Raw genomic sequence first — 20,391 nt, 5'->3', positions numbered from 1 at the left:
TGAAATTATTCAAAATATTTGTAATTAATATTAATATATTAATTTTTCAAATAATAAATGAAAAGTTTTCATCATAACATTCCCAAGAGTCTGTCAGAAAGCATGAGAGGTAGAATAACCAAGCTTGGTATCCAGATTCTCCCCTCAGACCGGGAAAGTATAAATTTCTGTGTTTCCATAATAACTATATTAATAATAATATTATTAATTTTCCACAACTTCCGTAATTCTTTGAATGTTTTGCCCCAGCTATTCCTTTTCTGCCATGATGTTAAGTTTAATTTTGATAGGTCGATTGTTAAATTACCGAAAACTTTAATTAAAATAAATAATATTTGTTGTGGGTGGGTATAGGATATTTAAGAATTAGGCCCCCTCGACCTTAACATTCCATTCTTGTTGTAATAATTAATTAATAACTAATTCAAATTATTAAATTATTTAAATTTGATTCATAAATTTACAAGATTATTCACAGCAACATTCCCTTAGAAAGAAACACAAGTAATGTGTGTTTACAATCTTTATTCTTAATCATAAGCAAATAAACGAACAATTCCTTCCAATAATCTTCGATTATAAATTAGAATACACTACAAATATGAGCAACGAAACAAAATATAATATTTACAACTTAAAACTTTAAACCTCAAAAATATGCATAATTAGTTAACAGACGAAGTTGAAGATTTAAATGATTCCAAAGTTTAAGTGTCTGTCAAGCAAAACATCGTCTTTAACATTTTCGTGTTCCTTTTGGTCTAATCTTTGACCAAATTAGTCAACTTCATTATTGTGGAATGACATTCGGTAGCAATTCGGTAACAGCTATAGACTGTTATTAATTTTCACCTTTCCGCGATTGTGTAAAACATGTGTGTTTAGATATTCGTAACTCGTGAGTAGACCATTTAGTAAAAGTAATTACTGTCACCGCTGTCTTTCAATCCAAAACTAGCGCCACAAGCCACTAAATCATCATCAAGCTCAGCTGGGCAATTACATTATACAATAAATAACAACGTGTTGACATCTAAGAGGGTTTATTTCGCAAAACATCAGTTAAGTATTAATTATGGGCAGCATTAATAGACAGCCGTGGGTAGAGTGCGGAAGAAACCGAAATTGGGGTAATTAGAAAAAAAAAATTTATGCAAATTTATTGCGCCCCAAAACCTGGAGGTTCATTAGATGAGTGGCGCTTTCACCCGACAACGAGTCGAGCAGTGAAATAGAAATATAAAAACTAAAACAATATTCGTGTAAATAAGAAGTGCGTGAGAAAAGTGTTGGCCATCAAGAATTTATTTGAACAGGCAAATTCTTCTGCCATAGCAGCAACAAATGTGTGCCATTGAGGAAGCCAATGGGGGCATTGGTATGGGTATAGGCATGGGTATAGGCATGAGTATGGGCGTGGGCGTTGCCACAACAGGGCGCCTAGCAGCCATGGCTAACAAACTTATCGAATAAATTGCCCCAAACGACGCGATGTTCCATTAAATGGCATTACTTGTAAAATTACACAAATCGGAGCAAGCTGCCAAGCTTTTGTTCACTTTTATACTGTATTGTTAAAATTGGAATTTACACACAACCGTACATATGCATATATATTTTGATATTCAAACACAATGAGCGACTCCAAGTATCCCACTTCGCATGTGCGGAACGTTCAGCTGAATGTGGATCCGTCGGAGAGGCCCAAGGAGCCCCCAACCTGTCCACCACCCTACGAAAAGCGCAGCACGGAGTCGGAGCATTCCGAGGAGTGTTGCGTGGACCTCGAGAATGTGACTGTCAAGTTTCGCATTTCCGAAACGCAAGTTGTGGCCCAGGTCTACCCTAACAACATGACCATTGCCGAGGTCAAGCAGGACATCTCGCGCAAGTTCGAGGTGGACCCCGAACTAATTATATTGAAGCAGAAGCAGCAACTCCTTTGCGATGCCTTGGCCATTAACTCTTGCCAAACTGATCAATTCGGCATACACGAGTTCGAGATGGGCCTCCGAATCGTCGGCGATAGCTCTAGCAGTATTGGCTCCTTGCCTAAATTGGATTTGAACGTGTACTATGAGTAAGTTGAGGGGCGTCCCCAGGGTTCTGTGTGTGTGAGTGTACTTTTGAAAAATAAACATTAACATTTATTTAAAATTTATTTAAAAAAAAATGATTGTTCGACTTGGCACATGTATATTTAATCTTTTTAATTGCTCTTTAACTCCCAATTGACGTGGCTTGAAATTTTTTGCACTTGAAAAATTCAACGAACTCGCATAAAGTGGATTTCGGAGCGACGCTACGTTGACTTTTTGTGATGTATATCTTTCAGTTTAAATCACTACACTACTCTCAAATCACTCTATCAAATAGCTGGCGTACACACAATATGACCTAAAAAGAGTTTGTGTATGAAAAACTTTTTGAATATGAATATGTGTTCCTCCATTAATTACAGAAGTTTACTTTTTAAACTGTTTAATAAACAAATTAATTGTCTTCATTCAAAATATTAATTCGCAGAAATATAAACTCTAATCTGTATACCAAAGCGTCCGCACACAAAAAAAAAGCAAGATAGAACGCTACAGTCGAGCAAGCCCGGCAGTAGAATACCCTGTACTCTCCACAAAAAAGGCAATTTAAAAAAAATTGATTTTTAAATTTAACTAATTACTTAAATTAAATATAAAATATTCAACACATGCATACATACATAAGTGTTTATGTACAATTTCAATAGAATAAATTTACTTCAGAATCGTGTCTCTGCGTGTTTATACATGCATGCAGCACAAAGTTAAACCAAAGCAGCAACAACAACAACAGCTGCGGGCAGAGCTGCAGGGAGAGCTGCAGGGAGAGCATGGGCGAGTTTATTTATGGCTATCACTTCTTCAGAATTGACCAATCATGGTGAAATTTAACACATAATCACTAACTGAATGTAATAACAAAATTTTAATTCCAAATTCCAAAAATTACGGGAGTTATGGGAAAAACACGAATTGCGGGGGAGTGGGTGGGTGCATCTAAAGAAACCTCAAACTCGTACTTTCTCGATCTTAGGAGAATCTGGATAGCAAGTTTGGTTGTTCTAGCTCTTATACTTTCTGAGATCCTTGCGTTCATACGGACGGACGAACAACTCGTCTTGTCATCCTGATCAATAATATAGTATATATACTTTGGGTGGTGTGCCACACACTTTGGGTACAGGGTATCAAAACCATGGGCTTTTGGCTTTGGAGTGAAATGTTATTCCAAGTGCTTGACTTCAGTTTATATAATCCTAAATATATTCTGAGATTCTTTGCATTCTTGCAACGTATATTTCTTATCATTTTAGTAAATTTCGCTTGCCCGATTTCATTACCGTGCACATACCAGGCGAGAATACCGAGGATGGGCAGCCGAAGAACGTTGTGGTGGAAATTGAAAACAAGGCAATTATCAAGCCATTTCTCTGCGGCTACAGAGACAAAATAAGCGGCAAGGAGTACTTGGATGCGTTTACACAAACGGGCCCGTACTTCGATAAGTGGAAGTATAGACGTTATAGAACACGTGACACGCAGACATGGGATAAGAAAGAGAAAACTTTGGTAAGATCTGTAATTCCTATTATATACTGTTTATATTGTAATGTCCACCTCATAGAATACGGCCCATGAGCAAGCCTCGCAATGCTTTCTTGACGGCATTAATATGCGGTACCTGTCCTCGGCTACGGACTTTGTCATCGTACCGGGCAAGTATCAGACATATGCCCAAAAGGAACGCGCTGAGCGTAAGCTTGAGAAGATTCTGCTGATACAGCGCAACTGGCGCCGCTGGATATTGTGGAAATACATACACATACGCGCCAAGGAGTACCGGTAGGTTGAAGGATGCAGCACCAGAATGGGCTGAAACCAAAAATATTTCTCCTCCCAACACAGGCGTTTGGTCCATAATCGCGAGGAGGAGGAGCAACGCTATAAGGAGTGCGTGGAACAGCGAGTGGAGCGACAGCAGCTCATAAAGCAATTCCCACGCACTAAGGATGACTTTGATTTGCTGTATGCTGAGGTGGGGCGCTGGAAGCGCGCAGAACTGCAGCGGATAACGAGGCTATATGAAGGTCCGGCCCGCATATCGGAGGTAAACATATTGCTGGACAAGGAAATACAGCTGCTTAATGGCGTCGAACGGCAACGACGTCTCGTTTACAATGCTATGGAGGATTTTCGCAAGGAGCAATTGCTGAAAAAATTAGGAAAGCCAATCGAATGGATTGGTTATAAGGACTGCAAGATACATTTGGATTTGCTTCGAACTCAGCGCGTGCGGTTTCTCACGGAAGTCTTTAAGGATTTGAACAAGCCGCTGGCCAAGGATAAACGTCTGGAGCTAATACGAAGTGTAATGGAATTGCTTGCTGAGGAGACATGCTTTCCAAGTTTTCCGGAGGTAAACGAAACCATTAACTTTACCTGATAAAATAAAGTTTAGAGTTTATAAATAACTTCTTATACTAGACTAAAAGTTGAACTGGAACGAAGATTTATTCTAGTCTAATCTGTTATGCTCTATCTAGTCGGTAGCTGTCTTTTGGCTCCTTGTAGATCCTGGAGATCCATTAAAACATATTTTATTTCAATTCCCGCAGCTTTTCGATCTTTTTGAGCGCGAGAAGAATCTGTTGCTGTACACCAAGTCTAGTGACACGGAGATACTGCGCAAACGACAAAATATTCTCTTCTTCGATCTGATCAAGTTTCAGAAAAAGGAGCCGGAAAAACGTGAGAATGTCCCCGTTGAGCTGAACATATTTAACATGTTATTATGATTTCCAATGCAGGTACACCATCGCGCATGTGCATGGTATGCAAGAAGGTAAAGCCTTACGCGCAGTTCGCTATTCGGACGCGGCAGAGTCACGTAGATACGTGCAAGCATTGCTACTACTTGAAGGTAAGTCCCGCTGCTCTATTCTTTAAACTTGGACTGCCAGCCAGTCACATAATTATATTCTAAAAGCTGGTGGCAACGGAGAACACTGTCTACCAATCCATACTACGTTGCATTCAACGTGACGAGCGCAAGCGGAAATGTGCCACATCATTTGCTTTTGTCCTGCAACCGGATGATGTGCGTCATATTATAGACAAGATCTGGCACGGCCACTCGATACTGAGCAAATGCGAGGACATTAGCGAGTTGCGGTAAGTCTTCAGCACTTAACCATTATAGTTTTATACATTATGTACAAATATAACAGATTGCCTCGCTGGCTGAAAAGCGACGAATGGTCTCCATGGAACTGTGTCTGCCTGACCGAAAAGGAGACGCGGGATCATTACAAAATTGTTGACCTCGAGAAGGTATACGATCCAAAGCTAATACTCGAGGTCGGCAATCGTCACATGTTAGCACGTAGCTCCTTCCATACTTTGGCAGCCGTGGCCACCGAATTCCAGGAGACCGGTCAGTGGTGGAAAGTGGGCATGAATAAGCAGCGAACAAGCGACCTAAATGCGGTTTAACATTTCTTCCGTCAAGTTTTATTAAATCAGTATAATTTTAATGAATATCTGCATCTTACGCCTGCCTGATCACGAGTTCCGTATGTTCGCCAGCCAGTTGTAAAGATGTGTTTCAATCCGCTAATAAAGGCAAACCCATTATTTAAATACAAATACTTCAAAATCTATTTAATCTTTCGTACCCTTATGGGTGGTTGACATTCTCCGGCTCAACTGCAGCAGATTCTGCCTCATTGCGAGCAACACGAAGTTTCTGGATATGCGCGAGTATCATTTCTCTCTTGAAACTCATTTCGTTGACCCAGGCTGTTAGTTTCAGAATCATAGCATCTACTTCGTTAATGGTAGCAAACCCTATATGACTTAAGCTCACAGGCTCTGTGCCGACGTCGGTAAGCAATATGCGTAAAGGTATCTCCGATTCGATAATGCGATGAGCTTCAATGATTTTCTCGGCTACAAACACGTTGACGACCACTGGGCTAGAATACATCATCTCCACAAGATGAAAAAAAATGTCCGAGTCTATGCCTTCTGGGATAGATACGCAATTGTTGGGATTGTTCTCCAACTCACGCTGTACGAAGGTGAAAAAAAAATTGCTATCCATTTTCCGCACCAATACACAGACGCTTACCTTAAACAGATTACTATAAAAGCACAACATCTCCCTAGGAACGGTTCTGGGGAAATCTGCATGAACATTTTGAGACTCCAATGGATAATCTTCAATAAAAGACATCTCAAAAGTTTCTACCACATTAGCGCCAGCCATTGCTAAAATTATTTGCTCTACTAAAATGCCTTCTTTGACAACGGAACTTGAATAAGTTTGACAGAAAACGACATGCGAGTTCGATTAACACAAGGAAAATATCGAGAACAATATAACCGATTAAGAAAAGAAAATATTTAAATTGCGTGCATTCATTTTTTAGATTTTAAACACGAACAACGTTCGGTCTGTTCGCTGTTTGTTTTACCAGTTCGACATTTAATAGTTTACGATACATGCATGCACCTAAAAGGGGGTTTCAAATGAATCTTAATTAATGTATGATTAATTAATCGCCACCTTCTCTGCCTATCTAAATGAACTATTTGCTTAATGTTTTATTGGGTGCTGTATTATATGGGTGCTAAAAAAAAAGCAATGCACTTCTTTTTATAAACAAAGAATGTCTGTTTTTACATTTTGTGTAATTCAGTATCTACGTAAAAATTATATTATATTAATCAAAAACTGTTTAATTTGATACAATTTTACAAAGATAATTATAAAACAATTAAAACTGAAATTATTTGCTACTAACAACGGTTTTAAATTTAGCTTCCAAATACTGGACTCGCTTTAGTAGTTTGTCACTGGTACTGAACTCATTATAAGGTATAGCAATAACCTTATAGCCGCTTTTCTCTAGTAGATCGAACATTAGATTCGTTAAGCCGCTGCCCGACCGATGCGTCCCATGGCATATATCATGAAAGTCAATCACCATCAGGGCCACTCTAAAATTAATCGATTAGTTTGTTGTAATGTCTAGGTAATAAGATTCTACCTAATTGCGTTAGGGTTTTCCTTATCCAAGGGCAGTGGATTTCTCTTTTCATCGAAGTAGCACAGCGCATCTATAAGTTAAATTTCATATAAATCTGAGTGTATTTTGTGAAAGTTTACTCTCTTACCTATAAGAAACCCCATTTTACTGTCCACTGAGCTCTGCAAGTGGTTGCTAGCTGGTAGCAGACTCTTAAGAGCATCCAGCATGCCATTCACTAGGATTTGTTTTGATTTCGTATGTGCCATAGGCACATCATAGGCAGGACTATCGGCAGGAAGTAGCGCGCCTTTGTAATCTGTAAGAAACAGCCGGGCATAGCTGTTTAGATTTAATAGCCTCATTTTTAACGTTGGTGTTAGGCCGGGTTTGTCCTGTTTTAACTTTTCCACGAACTCCGAGCTGAAATTAACAAAAAAAATCAATCAAGATACTTTGCTGAAGTAAGGGAGGAGTATACCAACCTTAATACCGTATTCAACTGACTGTTATCTAAAATTCCAAGCAGCGAAAGCGACCAGACATAATTAAGCCAATCTCCATTTTTTGTGAAATCCTCGCGGACAATAGATTTTACTAATTTGTTTCGCACATCCTCTAAATGTGTGCTTTTAAAGTTTAAAAGGGCTGCTGTAAGAAAGTAAGCGCCGAGATCCTGCGGTCGACAAATTTCAGCGTTCTTCAGCAACCATTGCGTCAATGCTTCCAAAATATCTGCAATGAGGGTTATGAATAAAAAGCGGGTTGGTAATATAATGCTACCCACCTAAGTCACGGTAACGTAATATGCCTAGACTTGTGAGGATGGAGCCCACAACAGCCGATTTCTCCGTGTTCTTTGGCAAAGCCACTTGAACATCCGCGCACACCTTTGCGCCCAGAACTGAATCCTGGAAGTTAAGCGTTGCCATGGCGTACAGGATATCCCCTGCCTGTTTTAGGTCAAGCTGATCGGAGGCGCTGCTTATGTTAAAGGCTAACGACCGTAACAGGGGAGTGCTACGACGCTTTCGTTGCGCCAGTGCGCTCATCACCTTCACCATTTGCGGCAGACTAATGCTGGCAATCAGTTTAGCAGCTTCATCGTCCCCAGCGACACCAAGCACAGTGTTTAGATCGTCTGTACGAAATCCCGAGATACGTTTTAAGTCGCCATTGTTGTTAGCGTTATGGTTAGCCGCAGCAGTTTCGCCCGCATTTTTACCGTTCTTGGGCACTGTACGACCCAGCATACGGCATATGCGCAGGAACCTCGAATCATTCTCGAACTCTGAGATCTTCACACGATTTATTGTGCTCCATTCAGCCAGGATTGAGACTATCTGCAGGGCTTGCTTACGTGACAAACTACCATTGTTTTCCGTGATCGATAACAGCCCGTTCACCGTTTTTGCATTCACAATACGTTCATCTAAGCTGTTAGCGGCAGTGGCACTCTTCTTCCCGATGTCTGATGTCTTCACACTCAGGTCATCCTGATTTTTCAGCGATTCAAATACTGCGGCAACCATTTGGCCTGCAACGGTTTCAATTTAGCTATAATAAAGCCACTCTTCAAGTCACAATCTTACCTTTTGGTTTCTTAATGTTCGTCTCAGCAGCCGGCGAACGAGTTTCCGGTACATCTGCGCCCTGACCGTTGGTGGCCGCCGTTGCCAATGCAGCGCTCGCCGCACGTGCATTGCTGCTGTAGGCGGCCCGTCGGTATAACTGTGTAACCAAACATCCGGCAAAACGCTGTAGTCCCAACATTTTCAGTTATGTTCCCACTGATTTCCTGGTCTCGCTGGAGACTAATCTTCACGCTGTAAGACCGAAAAGTTTACATAACCTTTTTGTTTACATTTTTTGCATGCATTAAGTATCAGTTAACGTAGTAACATCGCACTCTGCCAGCTTTAAAGTTGATGTTTGTAAATACGAGCTATGTTTTATGTGAAATCACTTGTATTTCCTTTAATGAAATAATAATTTAATAAACCTTTCCTATTGGAATCCACAGATGACGGCAGCGGCAGCTGATTCTAGTGCTGCGAAACGCGACACCCCGACTGCAGCACTGGCCTTTTACAGCACTGTAGTTCCAGTGGCAGCCAGTTGTTAGCCAAAAAGATAGTGTGGTAACACTGTGGGGACGGACAGCTCACCAAAAAAGTCTTGCTGCCGTGGTTTAACAAAATTTTCTTTTTATATATTTTCGTTTCAATTTTATGCTTATTATTTCTCAATCCGAGTGCAAGGTGCACGCAATCGTGACGGCAAAAAAGGTGTATAATTTCCATGTGACTCTTTAATCGGAGAAAAGTTACAAATACAACAATAAACTGGTTGTATGCGCTTCCTGCCTGCGATTTGGCAAGCTTGTGTGAAAAATTCCAAAGCAGCAAAAGTGAATTTAACATTAAATTGCAACAAAAGCAGCCAAAATGGTTGATAAATTTATCAGCATGTGGAAGGTGCGCGAATTGGCGGACAAAGTGTAAGTTTTACCAGTGAAAATAAATGCATAATATGTATATAATATGAAAATATTGAATGAATCTAACACTACATACATATGTGTCAAGTGGCATGGCACTCCCACGCCCGTCGCACCTATCGACACAAACTCGTGCTGTCGGCCGCAGCCCCCTGTGACCCACTGATAGACGCACAGGTGCTGCTGTTGCAGGTCCATCTCTACCTGAAAGTAAAATGGTTTTGGTTTTTTCCTTATTTATGGAACAACGATTAACGTTGACACGCTTTGTATTTTTTTTGCTTTTGTTACTACTGCTTTTGTGACTTTCAAGGTTGTTCGTTTATTATGTTTTATCAGGTCTTATAGATACATACGAATGTACAAGTGTACAACAAATGTACTTGCATACATTTAAATATATTTGTTTGTGTGTACGTGTGTCATTTCAAGCGCCAACTAGGAGGCATGCCGCACATACCACTACACGGACACATGTCTGTATTTACTTACTATATATAATAAGTTTGCTTGTATATGCGCTTTTTATCACGAAAACATTTTGTTTGTTTAGCGTTTCTCGAATACACTTATTACATATATACATGTATACACGTATGTCGGTATATATGAAAATATGTACATATATACATATGTATTTTCCTCACCTGAGCCCACATTAGCTGCTTCTATTTGCCACCTTCCAATGAAACGTCGTTTTCATTAAAAATGAATTATAATACCACCGAACGCATTGCCATATTGTTAGTTCTATGTATTGAAGAGAGTCTATATATGTATGTATGTACATATTTCCCCTTCACATAACTACACAAACATACATACGAGTACATAAGTAGTTGTGTATGTTTGCTTGCTTATATGGTAATGGGAAATCCAATTTTTGGAGTACTAAAACGGAATTCATTTCCGTCCCTGCTTGCCTTTTAAAACAAATTTCTCTCCAACATTTTAGTCAATCTTGTAATTGAAAAAGCTTATGCAAACCTATAGTTTACATTTCACGCTTATCTAAAAACTGATAAGATGTGCGCAACTTGCTAAAAGTAGCACGTTTGGCTGTCAATCAAGCCGAAACAAACGCATAATGTTGAAAAGTTTTTAGGCCTCGTTGACACGTTGCACAATTTATCGTTTTTTAAACTGTTGCTAATCTGTTGAACAAAAAACTGCCCACAGCACCAATGTCGTCATGAACTACACAGAAATCGAGGGTAAGGTGCGCGAGGCAACCAATGACGATCCCTGGGGTCCAACGGGACCCCTAATGCAAGAACTGGCGCATGCAACCTTTTCGTATGAAACGTTTCCCGAGGTCATGTCGATGCTGTGGAAACGCATGCTGCAGGACAATAAAACCAATTGGCGACGCACTTACAAGGTAAGTGAAGCGGGTTTTACTATATTAAAATGCTTTTATAATAGGATTAAAGATGTAAGACAAGAAAAATTGCAATCTAATTTTTAAAAATGATTATCAGTTTCTATTAAACCTCCAATTAAGTAGCTTTCAAAAGATCATTCCTAATTGACAATATTATACCAGAGTATATTTTTTTGGTGTCGTAATGTACATAAACATTTGAAGTGATAGATATCTACAATCTAGCCAACTATCTAAGTAAACTATTACAATTTCTTATCTACAGAGCCTATTGCTATTAAATTATCTGGTGCGCAATGGTTCTGAGCGTGTAGTGACGTCATCGCGTGAGCATATTTACGATTTGCGCTCGCTGGAGAATTACACTTTCACCGATGAGGGAGGCAAGGATCAGGGCGTTAATGTTAGACATAAGGTACGAGAGCTTATAGACTTTATACAGGACGATGATCGTTTGCGTGAGGAGCGAAAAAAGGCCAAAAAGAATAAAGACAAGTACATTGGCATGAGTAGTGATGCCACGGGTATGCGAAGCGGTGGCTTTGGTGGATACAGCGGCTACAGTGGTGGTGGAGGCGGGGGCAGTGGTTATAATGATGCCGATTGGCGTGCTAATCGTGGCGATAATTGGTGTAAGTAAACAGTTAAATAATGTTTATTTATATTACATACTATATTAAACATTTCTGAACATCTTTTACAGATTCGGATAAGAGCGCTGCCGATCGCTATGAAGACGAGGATACTCACTACGATGGCGAACGTGAGGGAAGCGATAGTGATTCACCTAGTCCCAGGTATAAATGTAAAATAAACAATAAAATAATAATAATAACCACACATAAAACTAAACTCTGATACAACTTATATAATGCGGATATTAGGTTGACGTTTAATAGTCCATTTACTTTTTTTATACGTCAGACAACTAATTTGTTTTTTTGTTGTATATTAATAGACGCAACTATCGCTATAATGATCGTGCCAGTCCTGCGGAAGTAGCGAGTGAAACGAAAACCCATAACCTCAATATGAACATACGCTCCAAGGCAGTCACCTCGCCGGTCTCCAAACAACCAACTGCTGGAGGTACTGGCAAGCAATCGCAACAGCAATCTTCAGCGGGTTCAAAGAAAATAGATTTGGGCGCTGCGGCCAATTTTGGAAAGATACCCGTCAGTGCCGCTGGCATTCATTCACCCACGCATCGAGATTCGCCCACTAGTGCTGATCTAATGGGCGGCAGCTCTCCAAACAACAATAGCAACAATAACAACAGCAGCAACAAAAGCAATAACAATGATCTGTTGGATGATTTATTCAAAACCTGTTCACCAACACATGGAGAGCAGACGTTGAACAGTGCTGCTGTCATTGTGGACGATGAAGATTTTAATCCAAGGGCGGATACTGCGCCTGCTCAGGAATTTGGTGATTTTGCAACGGCTTTTGGGAGTGGAGCGACATCTGCCAGCGAAGCTCCCTCGACTGGCATTCTATCATCCCCAAGCAACGATGAATTTGCGGATTTTTCTGCATTTCAAGGCTCAACAACGCTGTCGACAGTCGCTGGCGGTTCTGGGCTGGACGGCCAACTATTGGCCACAGCTACGCCAGCAAATGATGCTTTTGATTTGTTCAGTGCGACGACGGCGACGGGAACAGGGGCGGGTGGAGCGACGTCACCTCTTGCTGCAACCACAGCCACGGATTTGTTGGCCGGCCTAGGCGATCTATCCATTCACCAAAGCATGCCCATGGGTGAGTAACATACTTGTAATCCCACATGTAAATTCCATATGCTTAACAAAAGTCGAAGGACACTTGTAGATCTCAAACAAATAGGATTTATGTAGGGCTTGATTTTAGTTAATGTAGTGCCAATCGATTAATGGGTGTCCAAGTGAAAAATTTGATGCATGAAAATGCGCCCTGACTATCACCCACTTTCCTTCTCTATTTGTGTTAATCTTCCGCTAATTTACGATAACGGCAACAAATTCCAATCGGACGCACACGTTCTCTTTCTCTTCTCTCTCCTCCATGTTCTTCGCAGCAGCTCCCGAAACAGAATCGGGGCCAGCGGAACCAGATATGGCAGTTGCCTTGCCGTTGCCAGAGCCAGTGCGTCAAGCACTGAACACGGCCATTTCACAACTACGCGCTATTTCCTTCATCAATTGTACCGCGGATGCCAATTCAATCGGAAATATATTGCGAAAACTGCAATTGTCTAATGCACTGCCAGGCTTTACAACGCCAGAGCAGATCGTGGGATTGGATCGAGCACTTGTAGATTGGAACGTATTGGCCAGCAATGAATATGCCGCATTACTTGAGGAGATCTGCAGATTGATCAACGCCCAATGGCCGGATACGAAGGATGATGCAATTGCTGTGAATCTCTTTAAGCTCGATTATAGTTTTGGTTACACTTTGACTGCCTTTGAAGCCCTACAGCGGGAGCTAGCAAGGGTGCCCAGTACAACTTCCTCAATCCTTACTTCACTGCTCGAAGATGAACAACTGTTGGCTGTTAGTTTGCTCCACATTGCCATAGAACGAAGCACTTTAAAACAAAATGCTGCATGTCCCAATTATGAGCTGGATAAGCACGATGCCCAGGTGGAACTATATTTTCAATTGCTGATCGCTTTGCCCAGTTTTGTGGGGAATCGTATGGGTCGCCAGATGCCTCAAATTTTTGCGCCTGCCCATTACGGGCAGCTGTTAATGCGGCAATGGCTCAAATCCTTGCACTTCATGCTACAGTGCGACAATCCCACAACATACTTCGATCTGCAGGCACACAGTTTGCTCTTGTCCCGATTTGTGACACATTTCTATGCAGATGGAGAAAATACGTGTACCTTGGAGTGCTTGCTGAAGCTGCTAGAGGGCTACGCATGGTCTCCAAGAGCACGCGATGCAGTGCAGCGCATTATGAGGGAAGTAGACCCGGCTGTTTGTTTCCGTTTAGCACAATGTGCACTAAATCAACAGCTAAATCTCTATGTGCTGATCGGACCCACAGCTATAGAAGATGCACATTGGAATCATTGTTTCCTACAGAAATTGCCACTCCAACGTATTCCTATCTTCAATGGAGCACTTCTAGCACTTATGCGGTACTTTCAAATAGCAGCGAAGCCGGTGCAGTTGAATAAACTTTTCACTCAACTTCTGGGAATTTGGTCTAAACGCTCGACGTTGCAAAAATTGAGCAGTGAAGAGCATTTAGCCATCAGCAAGGTGCTCCTCTTGTGTGGATGCTGTTTGTATGGAGGGCAGGAAAAAGCTCTGGAGCCCCCACAGAAGATTCAGCTGCACGACGGCCTCATGCATCATTTGGAGTCGCCGGATGCAGTGCAGCGGCACGTGGGCATAAAGACAGTCGAGCTATTGTACAATTGCATGGGGCACGCGGACGCCAAAGACGAGGATAGTCTGCGATTTGACTACTCGGCTATGGAGCAAACACCACACTGGCACATCTTTAACGAGCTCGATGAGTTGGCAAAATTTAAGATAGGAAAAAAGGCAATGCTGGAGCAGCCACCAACTGAGGATCAAGTAAAGCAGTGGCAGCTGAACATGGAACATTTAATGGGCGAGAGGGAACAGGTTTCAACAGCAAGTAAACCCGCTGCAAAGCCAGCGGAGAGGCCAGTGGATAAAATTAACATGCAGCTGGACTCAGACGACGATGAGCCAATGTCTGATCAAAGAGCGGATGTTGATGATGAGGATGATCTGCCAGCCTATGATATGTCCAATGATATCAGCACTACGCTGGAGCACCGGCCCAAATTCCTACTAGATCTTTTGGAACTGCTGCGTACCAAAGTGGAAAACTATCAGATATTCGAAGGCGCTTTAAGTGCGGCGGAGCAACTAATACGCACTCAACTGTCGCAGCATGACGTCAAAGTGGCGTTGGAGCTGCTGCCCGTTTTCCTAAGCCTGGACATGCAATTCTATTTCGAGAATTTCGAGCGCACTAAATTCCAGTGCTGTGTGGCCATTTGTGTGGCCCAACCGGCCGCTTGTGCCGAACAAATCTGTCGCGAATTCCACACAGACAACACAAAACATAATGCCCATGAACGGATACTCATGCTCCAGGTACTGGCAGCGACTGCCAAAGAGTTGGCAGACATAAAAACCGCAGAACCTGAAAATGTGGCAACGGAAGCTATGGACATTATGCCGCCGGCTGCGAAACTACCGCGTAAATTTCAGTTTTCCGATGCCGACGATGCGCCCTCGGTGCGTTTGGCCGCTGCCCAGTGCATTATAAGAGAACGACTGCGTGCCAAAACCAAACGCTATGCCAGCAAAGCCAAAACAGAGTCGACGGGAAAGCCGAATCGCTTCCACTCTGTGGCAGGGACTTTCTTTTTCGGGCTCGTGCGCGGTCAACGTACGCGCCAAATGGCTTATATTAAGTACGAGAACATCTGCCACGACATTGACACGCTCCTCTTGGTGAATCTTCTACACGATTTGGCCGTCTTCATCATGTGCGCGCAGAACTGTCCGATCTTGCCTCTCATGGCGAATGAGGTCTTCGATCTTTGCATATTTGTAAGATACAACAAGGAGGCCCGGGTGAGGGCAGCTACATTGCAACTACTGGGCATTACACTGGTTACCTTGCCAGCCTCTGTGCTGGTGGCACACTTTCCCGAGCAGCTAAACGAACTGCAACATTGGATGGAAGATTGCATCAAGTCGCCGCTAGTGGGTGGGGAAACATCCGATGAATGCCGCGAACTGGCCGAACAAATTGTAGGCACATGCTACCAACTGTTCCATACGGCTGTGCAGCAGCAGACTGCAGCTGAGTCTTAAGGAGCTTTATGTCTAAGATCAGAATCAGAACAATTCTATAGCGTTTAGTTTAGTTTTGCGCAATTGTGCGCATTGGCTTGTCAATATCAATATTAAATATCGGGACAAAAAACATGATTTGAACAATTCAAATACATACATACATACTGTACAAGTATATTATAGAACTAAAAATTGTATCAATTTTTGCACATATTTGTGAAATATATACATATGTACATATATATATGTAGCTTTTGTCTGTACTTTAAAACAAAGCTTGTACAATTCTAACAGCATTAAAAAAATAGTTTTAATATCGCAGGTATTAACAACATTTAATTTGTATACAACAATTTGTTTCTTTTATCTTTATTTTTTCTACTGCATACGTATTTATTGCAAACACACGATTCGGATATTATTTTTATAAAACAACAATTTAAACATTTTACTGCGATATCACTAATTTTAATCGGTTTTAAAAGCGTTTCTTAATATACCAGGCATTGTGCCTCAACCGCGGACCCACTAGGTAAAAACAACATCTAATACATATTACAACAAGAACAACATATTTAAACAATATTGTAGATTTAGTTGCGTATTTGCAGTTTATGGCTCGTTTTCTTTTTATCAACGCTTCTGCCGACCGCTTTGCGCTCACATATCAACTCGAAAGCATTATCATCCAGAATAATGAAGCACCATCCATCAATCGCTTAGTAATTAGTATCAGCATTTTTCCAAATTGGACTGTGTAATGGAATTTTTGCGAACCTTTTTGTCCGTCCTCCCACTTCAAATGGAGGCTTTTCAAATGTTTTTTCTTTAAAGATAACAAAAACATGATTTGATCTCTGAATAGCAATTGGCAATCAAGACTGGTGAGAAAAGCATACTGCACAATTTGTTAATAAAAACGAATGAATTATATCGCTAATTCATGCTCTGTGAGTTGTGAAAGGTTTACTTAACTTTCACAGCAGAAAGATTATAACAGCACATTAAAGAATTGTTTGCCTTAAGGGGGGCATTAAAGGAAAACTATTTAATTTAAAATTGAAATTGCGGCCTTTAAGGTTCTACTACACAGTCCAATAATTAGGAGCACATGCACTCTCGCACAGCACACACTTGCTTTTTTGAAAATCCCAATTCATTAACTATTTGTTCAAATATCATTTGCGATTGTTTCGCTCACACAATACCTATATCTGGTCACTCTCTTTACAGACAACATGTTGCCGCCCATTGCCGCCGTCACGGGCAATACTCTTCTCCAGCCCATTGCATTATCCAATAGCGGCAACAACAACAACAATGGCAGCAATACAAATGGCGCTGCATCCAACGATACAGCAACACAAGCCACAAATGTGGGCGCCACTTGGTCGGGCAATCTGAAGGCGGGAAATTTAAACATAGATCTGGATAATTTGCTGATCAGCAAAACGGGCAAATCAAATGCGCCCGCACCCTCGATGAATGCGCTGAAAACTCAAAGTCCTGCCAAAACACCCCTTAGTGTGCAAACCACTGGCGTTGGTCTGGGGGGTGCCTCCAGCGGCGGCTTCTCGCCAATGATAAGCCCGGGTGCAAATATTTTTGGCACACAAAGCATTCCACAGAAACAGACTCAGGCTCAGCCGGCAGCATTTGCTAATTTTAGTGCAATGAACGCGTTCCAGCAACAACAACAACCGCAGCATCACAGCAGCAGCAATAATAATAATAACAACTCATCAGCGTTTGATTTATTTCAATGATATTTGGTAGCCTAATTCTATTCTTTCCATTCTCTATATACACAAATAGCTTCCACGTACCCCTATACCGATCCCCTTAAGCAAACATTTCCACATATAGAACGTTGTATTTTGTAACAAACGTATGTAAATTGAATTTGTTGCTAAATTTATGTACCTATTGTTAAACAATATAAACAATTCCATTATTATTATCTATTAAAAACTGTCTATTTGCACGCGCTATTTAATTTAATTTCTTGCAATTTCCGCAAACGCGAACGAAACGAATTCCATATATCCGTCCTATTGTTGTCCTCCCGGAATTTAAAAGCGTGTCTTTAAAAGTTGTCATAAATTATAGTAGAAGAAAAAACAAAAAATGGTTGTACTAAACGATATTTTTTAGCACAACAGTTGGACGGACGGCTGAACGAGCGACTTTTGAGGGCTCACACCGAAATTGTTAAAAAGCAAATTAATCATAATGAGAAACAGTAATTAGCAATAGTTAAAATATTACATGTATGTGTATATAAAAAAGTGTGTAAAAATAAAACGATAAACTTTATATGTCACGTCTGACTTTTTATTGTTACAGTTAAGGTCTGTTGAAATAAAGTTGCGGGGATATTGAATACAGAATATTGTCAAGCCAAACAGCAAAATGTGTTCACGGCTTATAGTACTATAAAAATGCATAAAAGTAGTATTAGTGATCTGGTCAGACTATGAAATGGAATTTCGATCAGTATGGGCCAAGCCTTTTCGGACCTTTATCTAGACATTTCTCCGAATCCGTTTACCAAGCAAGGTAAGCTTTTAATTATTGAAAATTATTAATGTTTGGGCATAGACAGAACACTAAGTCTAAGTCATAGCCTAGGCTTACATGATCGTAAAAATTCTATGAAGTGTGTTTCATAGTCTGCAAAAGATACCTAAAGGTATTTTAATCTAAAACTATGTAGGGTGGCTTCACATTGGCTGTGACTATTACGCCTCGATGGCTCCCTTATTCTTCTTCTTTTTCTTCTTCTTTTTAGGCTCACCATCAGCATCACCGTTCTTGGCCTCAGCTTCGATTTCTACTTTTCCATTGCTTTTTCCATTAGTTTCCGCCTGAACAACGGAATCATCCGCATTTCGCTTCTTTTTCTTCTTTTTTTTCTCGGATTTGGCCACTTCTGCCACTTCCTGGTCTACAGCTTCCATGGCCTCTTTCATGACCTCAATATTTTTGCGTGGCACATCGCCAGATTCGTAGAATTTCAAACGATCTTCCACCTGTTGCTTTAACGTTTCGCCAAACACGCTTGTCGGCTGTTCAAGGAAGCAATCGATACGTGATGCAATCGAACACTTGTTGGCCAGGAAACGGGAAATGCGTCCTTTGTTTTTAAGGCCGGCACGACCAATAAACGATGAGTGATAGATAAGACCGTATTTGGGCGTGTTGGATCGCGTCTTGAGTGCACGGAAAAGCGCCTTTTCCGCACCCAGAATCTGTACTGTGGATGCAGGATACTTGGCCAAATTGGTCAGGCTGCCCGCATGTGAAATGAGGCGAGCTCCTACCTGGTCGCCAATCAGTGACTGCAGATTCGGTGCTACAAGGTTCATTTTGTTGTGCAGATACGTAGCCAATTTCTTACGATATTCCGATAGATTTACAACGCGTGTAGCAAATAATTCAATGTTTATCAGATCCACAATGGATATATCCATGCCCATAGACATTTTTCCTGCGTCGATAATGGCTTGCGCTTTAGCAGAGTCCATAACAATTTGCTCTAGCTCTTCAAGTTTATCCTGGGTCAGTGTCTTACGGTCTTTTATGAATTTGGCAGTTTTGGCAAACATATAATTGTCTGGTACAATTTTGGCCAATTCTGGGAAGTGGTAGGAGTACCACTCACGTATACGCATCGAAAAGGTGTTCACGTCCTTATCGAGCTGATCCAGCAGCGCAATCGACTGAATTATCATGTTGTCCGAACGATGCACATTAAACTTTACTTTAGCACGCGAGTAGCTGTGGCCCAAGGCCAGCTGTGCAATGCCCGCTGACTGATCCGTAAAGCCTGTAAAAGCAAAAATTTATATAAGTTCTTTCAGATGACAACATTTATTACTTACCCTTGACCAATTTCGCGAAATGATAGCGTACACCGCGCAAAATTTCGGGTACAACACCAAAATGGCTGCACTGTACACCAATTGCCTCACTAATAGCAGCACCCAGCTTAGAATCACCCAAGCCCAAGGTACACTTCTTTTTCTTAAGCTTTGCAAAGAAATCGTCGAGGAAATTAATCAAATCCTGCGGCACAATGCCCTCGGATATGGCATTTACATTCTCCAACGCGGCGACGGCCGTCTTAAAGGGCGAAAAGCCAGCCAACTTCACAATCGAATTGAACTTGGCTATGTCGGTGACCGAGGATTCGACCTGTGGCAGGAACATGGAAACTTCCTCAAACTCCTTTACGGAGAACAAGGCATAGCCAGCTGCATGCTCATACAGCACATACAGATTCGACTGCAATTACAAAATAAACAGAATGATCAGTTCTACACATGCTTTCAACAGTAGTCTCAGATATCTGGGTGTCTGGCACTTAGGTTAGTTGTAATTATACAGCTGCTTTCACGAATTTAATAATTCTTAAACACATGTATATCAACTGTCAACGCATAATTACCATATTTATGATGAAAATATGCCGTTCTTTTCACAAATATTAAATTATTTTTCACACAAGCTGTTGGACTCCACGTGCTACAAAAACGCAGTGTTATCGATAGGTCCGATATCTCTCCCAGTGTGTGCACACGAACTGCGAGAATTTATTGT

General features: G+C 41.2%; 5 protein-coding genes across 9 annotated transcripts; 2 read left to right on the top strand and 3 right to left on the bottom strand.

Annotated features, from left to right (window-relative positions):
- The first annotated feature begins 1,596 nt into the window (after positions 1-1,596).
- On the top strand, positions 1,597-5,686 carry LOC115621280 (IQ and ubiquitin-like domain-containing protein). Its single transcript, XM_030514882.1, has 8 exons — positions 1,597-2,080; positions 3,353-3,608; positions 3,664-3,881; positions 3,945-4,455; positions 4,655-4,787; positions 4,847-4,959; positions 5,026-5,210; positions 5,267-5,686. Exons 1-8 carry the CDS (start codon positions 1,635-1,637, stop codon positions 5,529-5,531), a joined length of 2,127 nt encoding a protein of 708 aa, XP_030370742.1. The 5' UTR covers positions 1,597-1,634; the 3' UTR covers positions 5,532-5,686.
- Positions 5,522-6,292, bottom strand: LOC115621281. Its single transcript, XM_030514883.1, has 3 exons — positions 6,169-6,292; positions 5,714-6,108; positions 5,522-5,651 (listed from the first exon to the last, which is right to left on the bottom strand). Exons 1-2 carry the CDS (start codon positions 6,271-6,273, stop codon positions 5,716-5,718), a joined length of 498 nt encoding a protein of 165 aa, XP_030370743.1. The 5' UTR covers positions 6,274-6,292; the 3' UTR covers positions 5,522-5,651; positions 5,714-5,715.
- A 451-nt stretch (positions 6,293-6,743) lies between these two features.
- Positions 6,744-9,149, bottom strand: LOC115620905 (FAST kinase domain-containing protein 4). Of its 3 annotated transcripts, none has more exons than XM_030514395.1 (7): positions 9,077-9,149; positions 8,662-8,895; positions 7,857-8,606; positions 7,555-7,804; positions 7,218-7,492; positions 7,091-7,160; positions 6,830-7,040 (listed from the first exon to the last, which is right to left on the bottom strand). In XM_030514395.1, exons 2-7 carry the CDS (start codon positions 8,840-8,842, stop codon positions 6,830-6,832), a joined length of 1,737 nt encoding a protein of 578 aa, XP_030370255.1. In that variant the 5' UTR covers positions 8,843-8,895; positions 9,077-9,149. The 3 variants fall into 3 exon arrangements, with proteins under 3 accessions (XP_030370258.1, XP_030370255.1, XP_030370256.1); XM_030514396.1 differs by having other exon boundaries at positions 9,072-9,088; XM_030514398.1 differs by lacking the exon at positions 9,077-9,149 and having other exon boundaries at positions 6,744-7,040; positions 8,662-8,842.
- Positions 9,150-9,206: 57 nt separating this feature from the next.
- Positions 9,207-18,105, top strand: LOC115621862 (clathrin interactor 1). Of its 3 annotated transcripts, none has more exons than XM_030515681.1 (6): positions 9,207-9,569; positions 10,749-10,950; positions 11,219-11,585; positions 11,657-11,750; positions 11,912-12,714; positions 13,010-16,031. In XM_030515681.1, exons 1-6 carry the CDS (start codon positions 9,517-9,519, stop codon positions 15,805-15,807), a joined length of 4,317 nt encoding a protein of 1,438 aa, XP_030371541.1. In that variant the 5' UTR covers positions 9,207-9,516; the 3' UTR covers positions 15,808-16,031. The 3 variants fall into 3 exon arrangements, with proteins under 3 accessions (XP_030371541.1, XP_030371542.1, XP_030371543.1); XM_030515682.1 differs by lacking the exon at positions 13,010-16,031 and adding an exon at positions 17,023-18,105 and having other exon boundaries at positions 9,218-9,569; XM_030515683.1 differs by lacking the exon at positions 13,010-16,031 and adding an exon at positions 16,275-16,321 and having other exon boundaries at positions 9,218-9,569.
- Positions 18,102-20,352, bottom strand: LOC115621863 (nucleolar protein 56). The gene is made up of 3 exons (XM_030515684.1): positions 20,240-20,352; positions 19,674-20,076; positions 18,102-19,618 (listed from the first exon to the last, which is right to left on the bottom strand). Exons 1-3 carry the CDS (start codon positions 20,240-20,242, stop codon positions 18,531-18,533), a joined length of 1,494 nt encoding a protein of 497 aa, XP_030371544.1. The 5' UTR covers positions 20,243-20,352; the 3' UTR covers positions 18,102-18,530.
- Between the last annotated feature and the right edge of the window lie 39 nt (positions 20,353-20,391).

Source organism: Scaptodrosophila lebanonensis, unplaced genomic scaffold, assembly GCF_003285725.1.
Source record: "Scaptodrosophila lebanonensis strain 11010-0011.00,11010-0021.00 unplaced genomic scaffold, SlebRS2 tig00000024-arrow-pilon, whole genome shotgun sequence".
In the NCBI taxonomy this organism is placed as follows: Eukaryota; Metazoa; Arthropoda; class Insecta; order Diptera; family Drosophilidae; genus Scaptodrosophila; species Scaptodrosophila lebanonensis.
The sequence above is the reverse complement of the archived record's forward strand: the minus strand, read 5'-3'. Positions and strand labels throughout refer to the sequence as shown.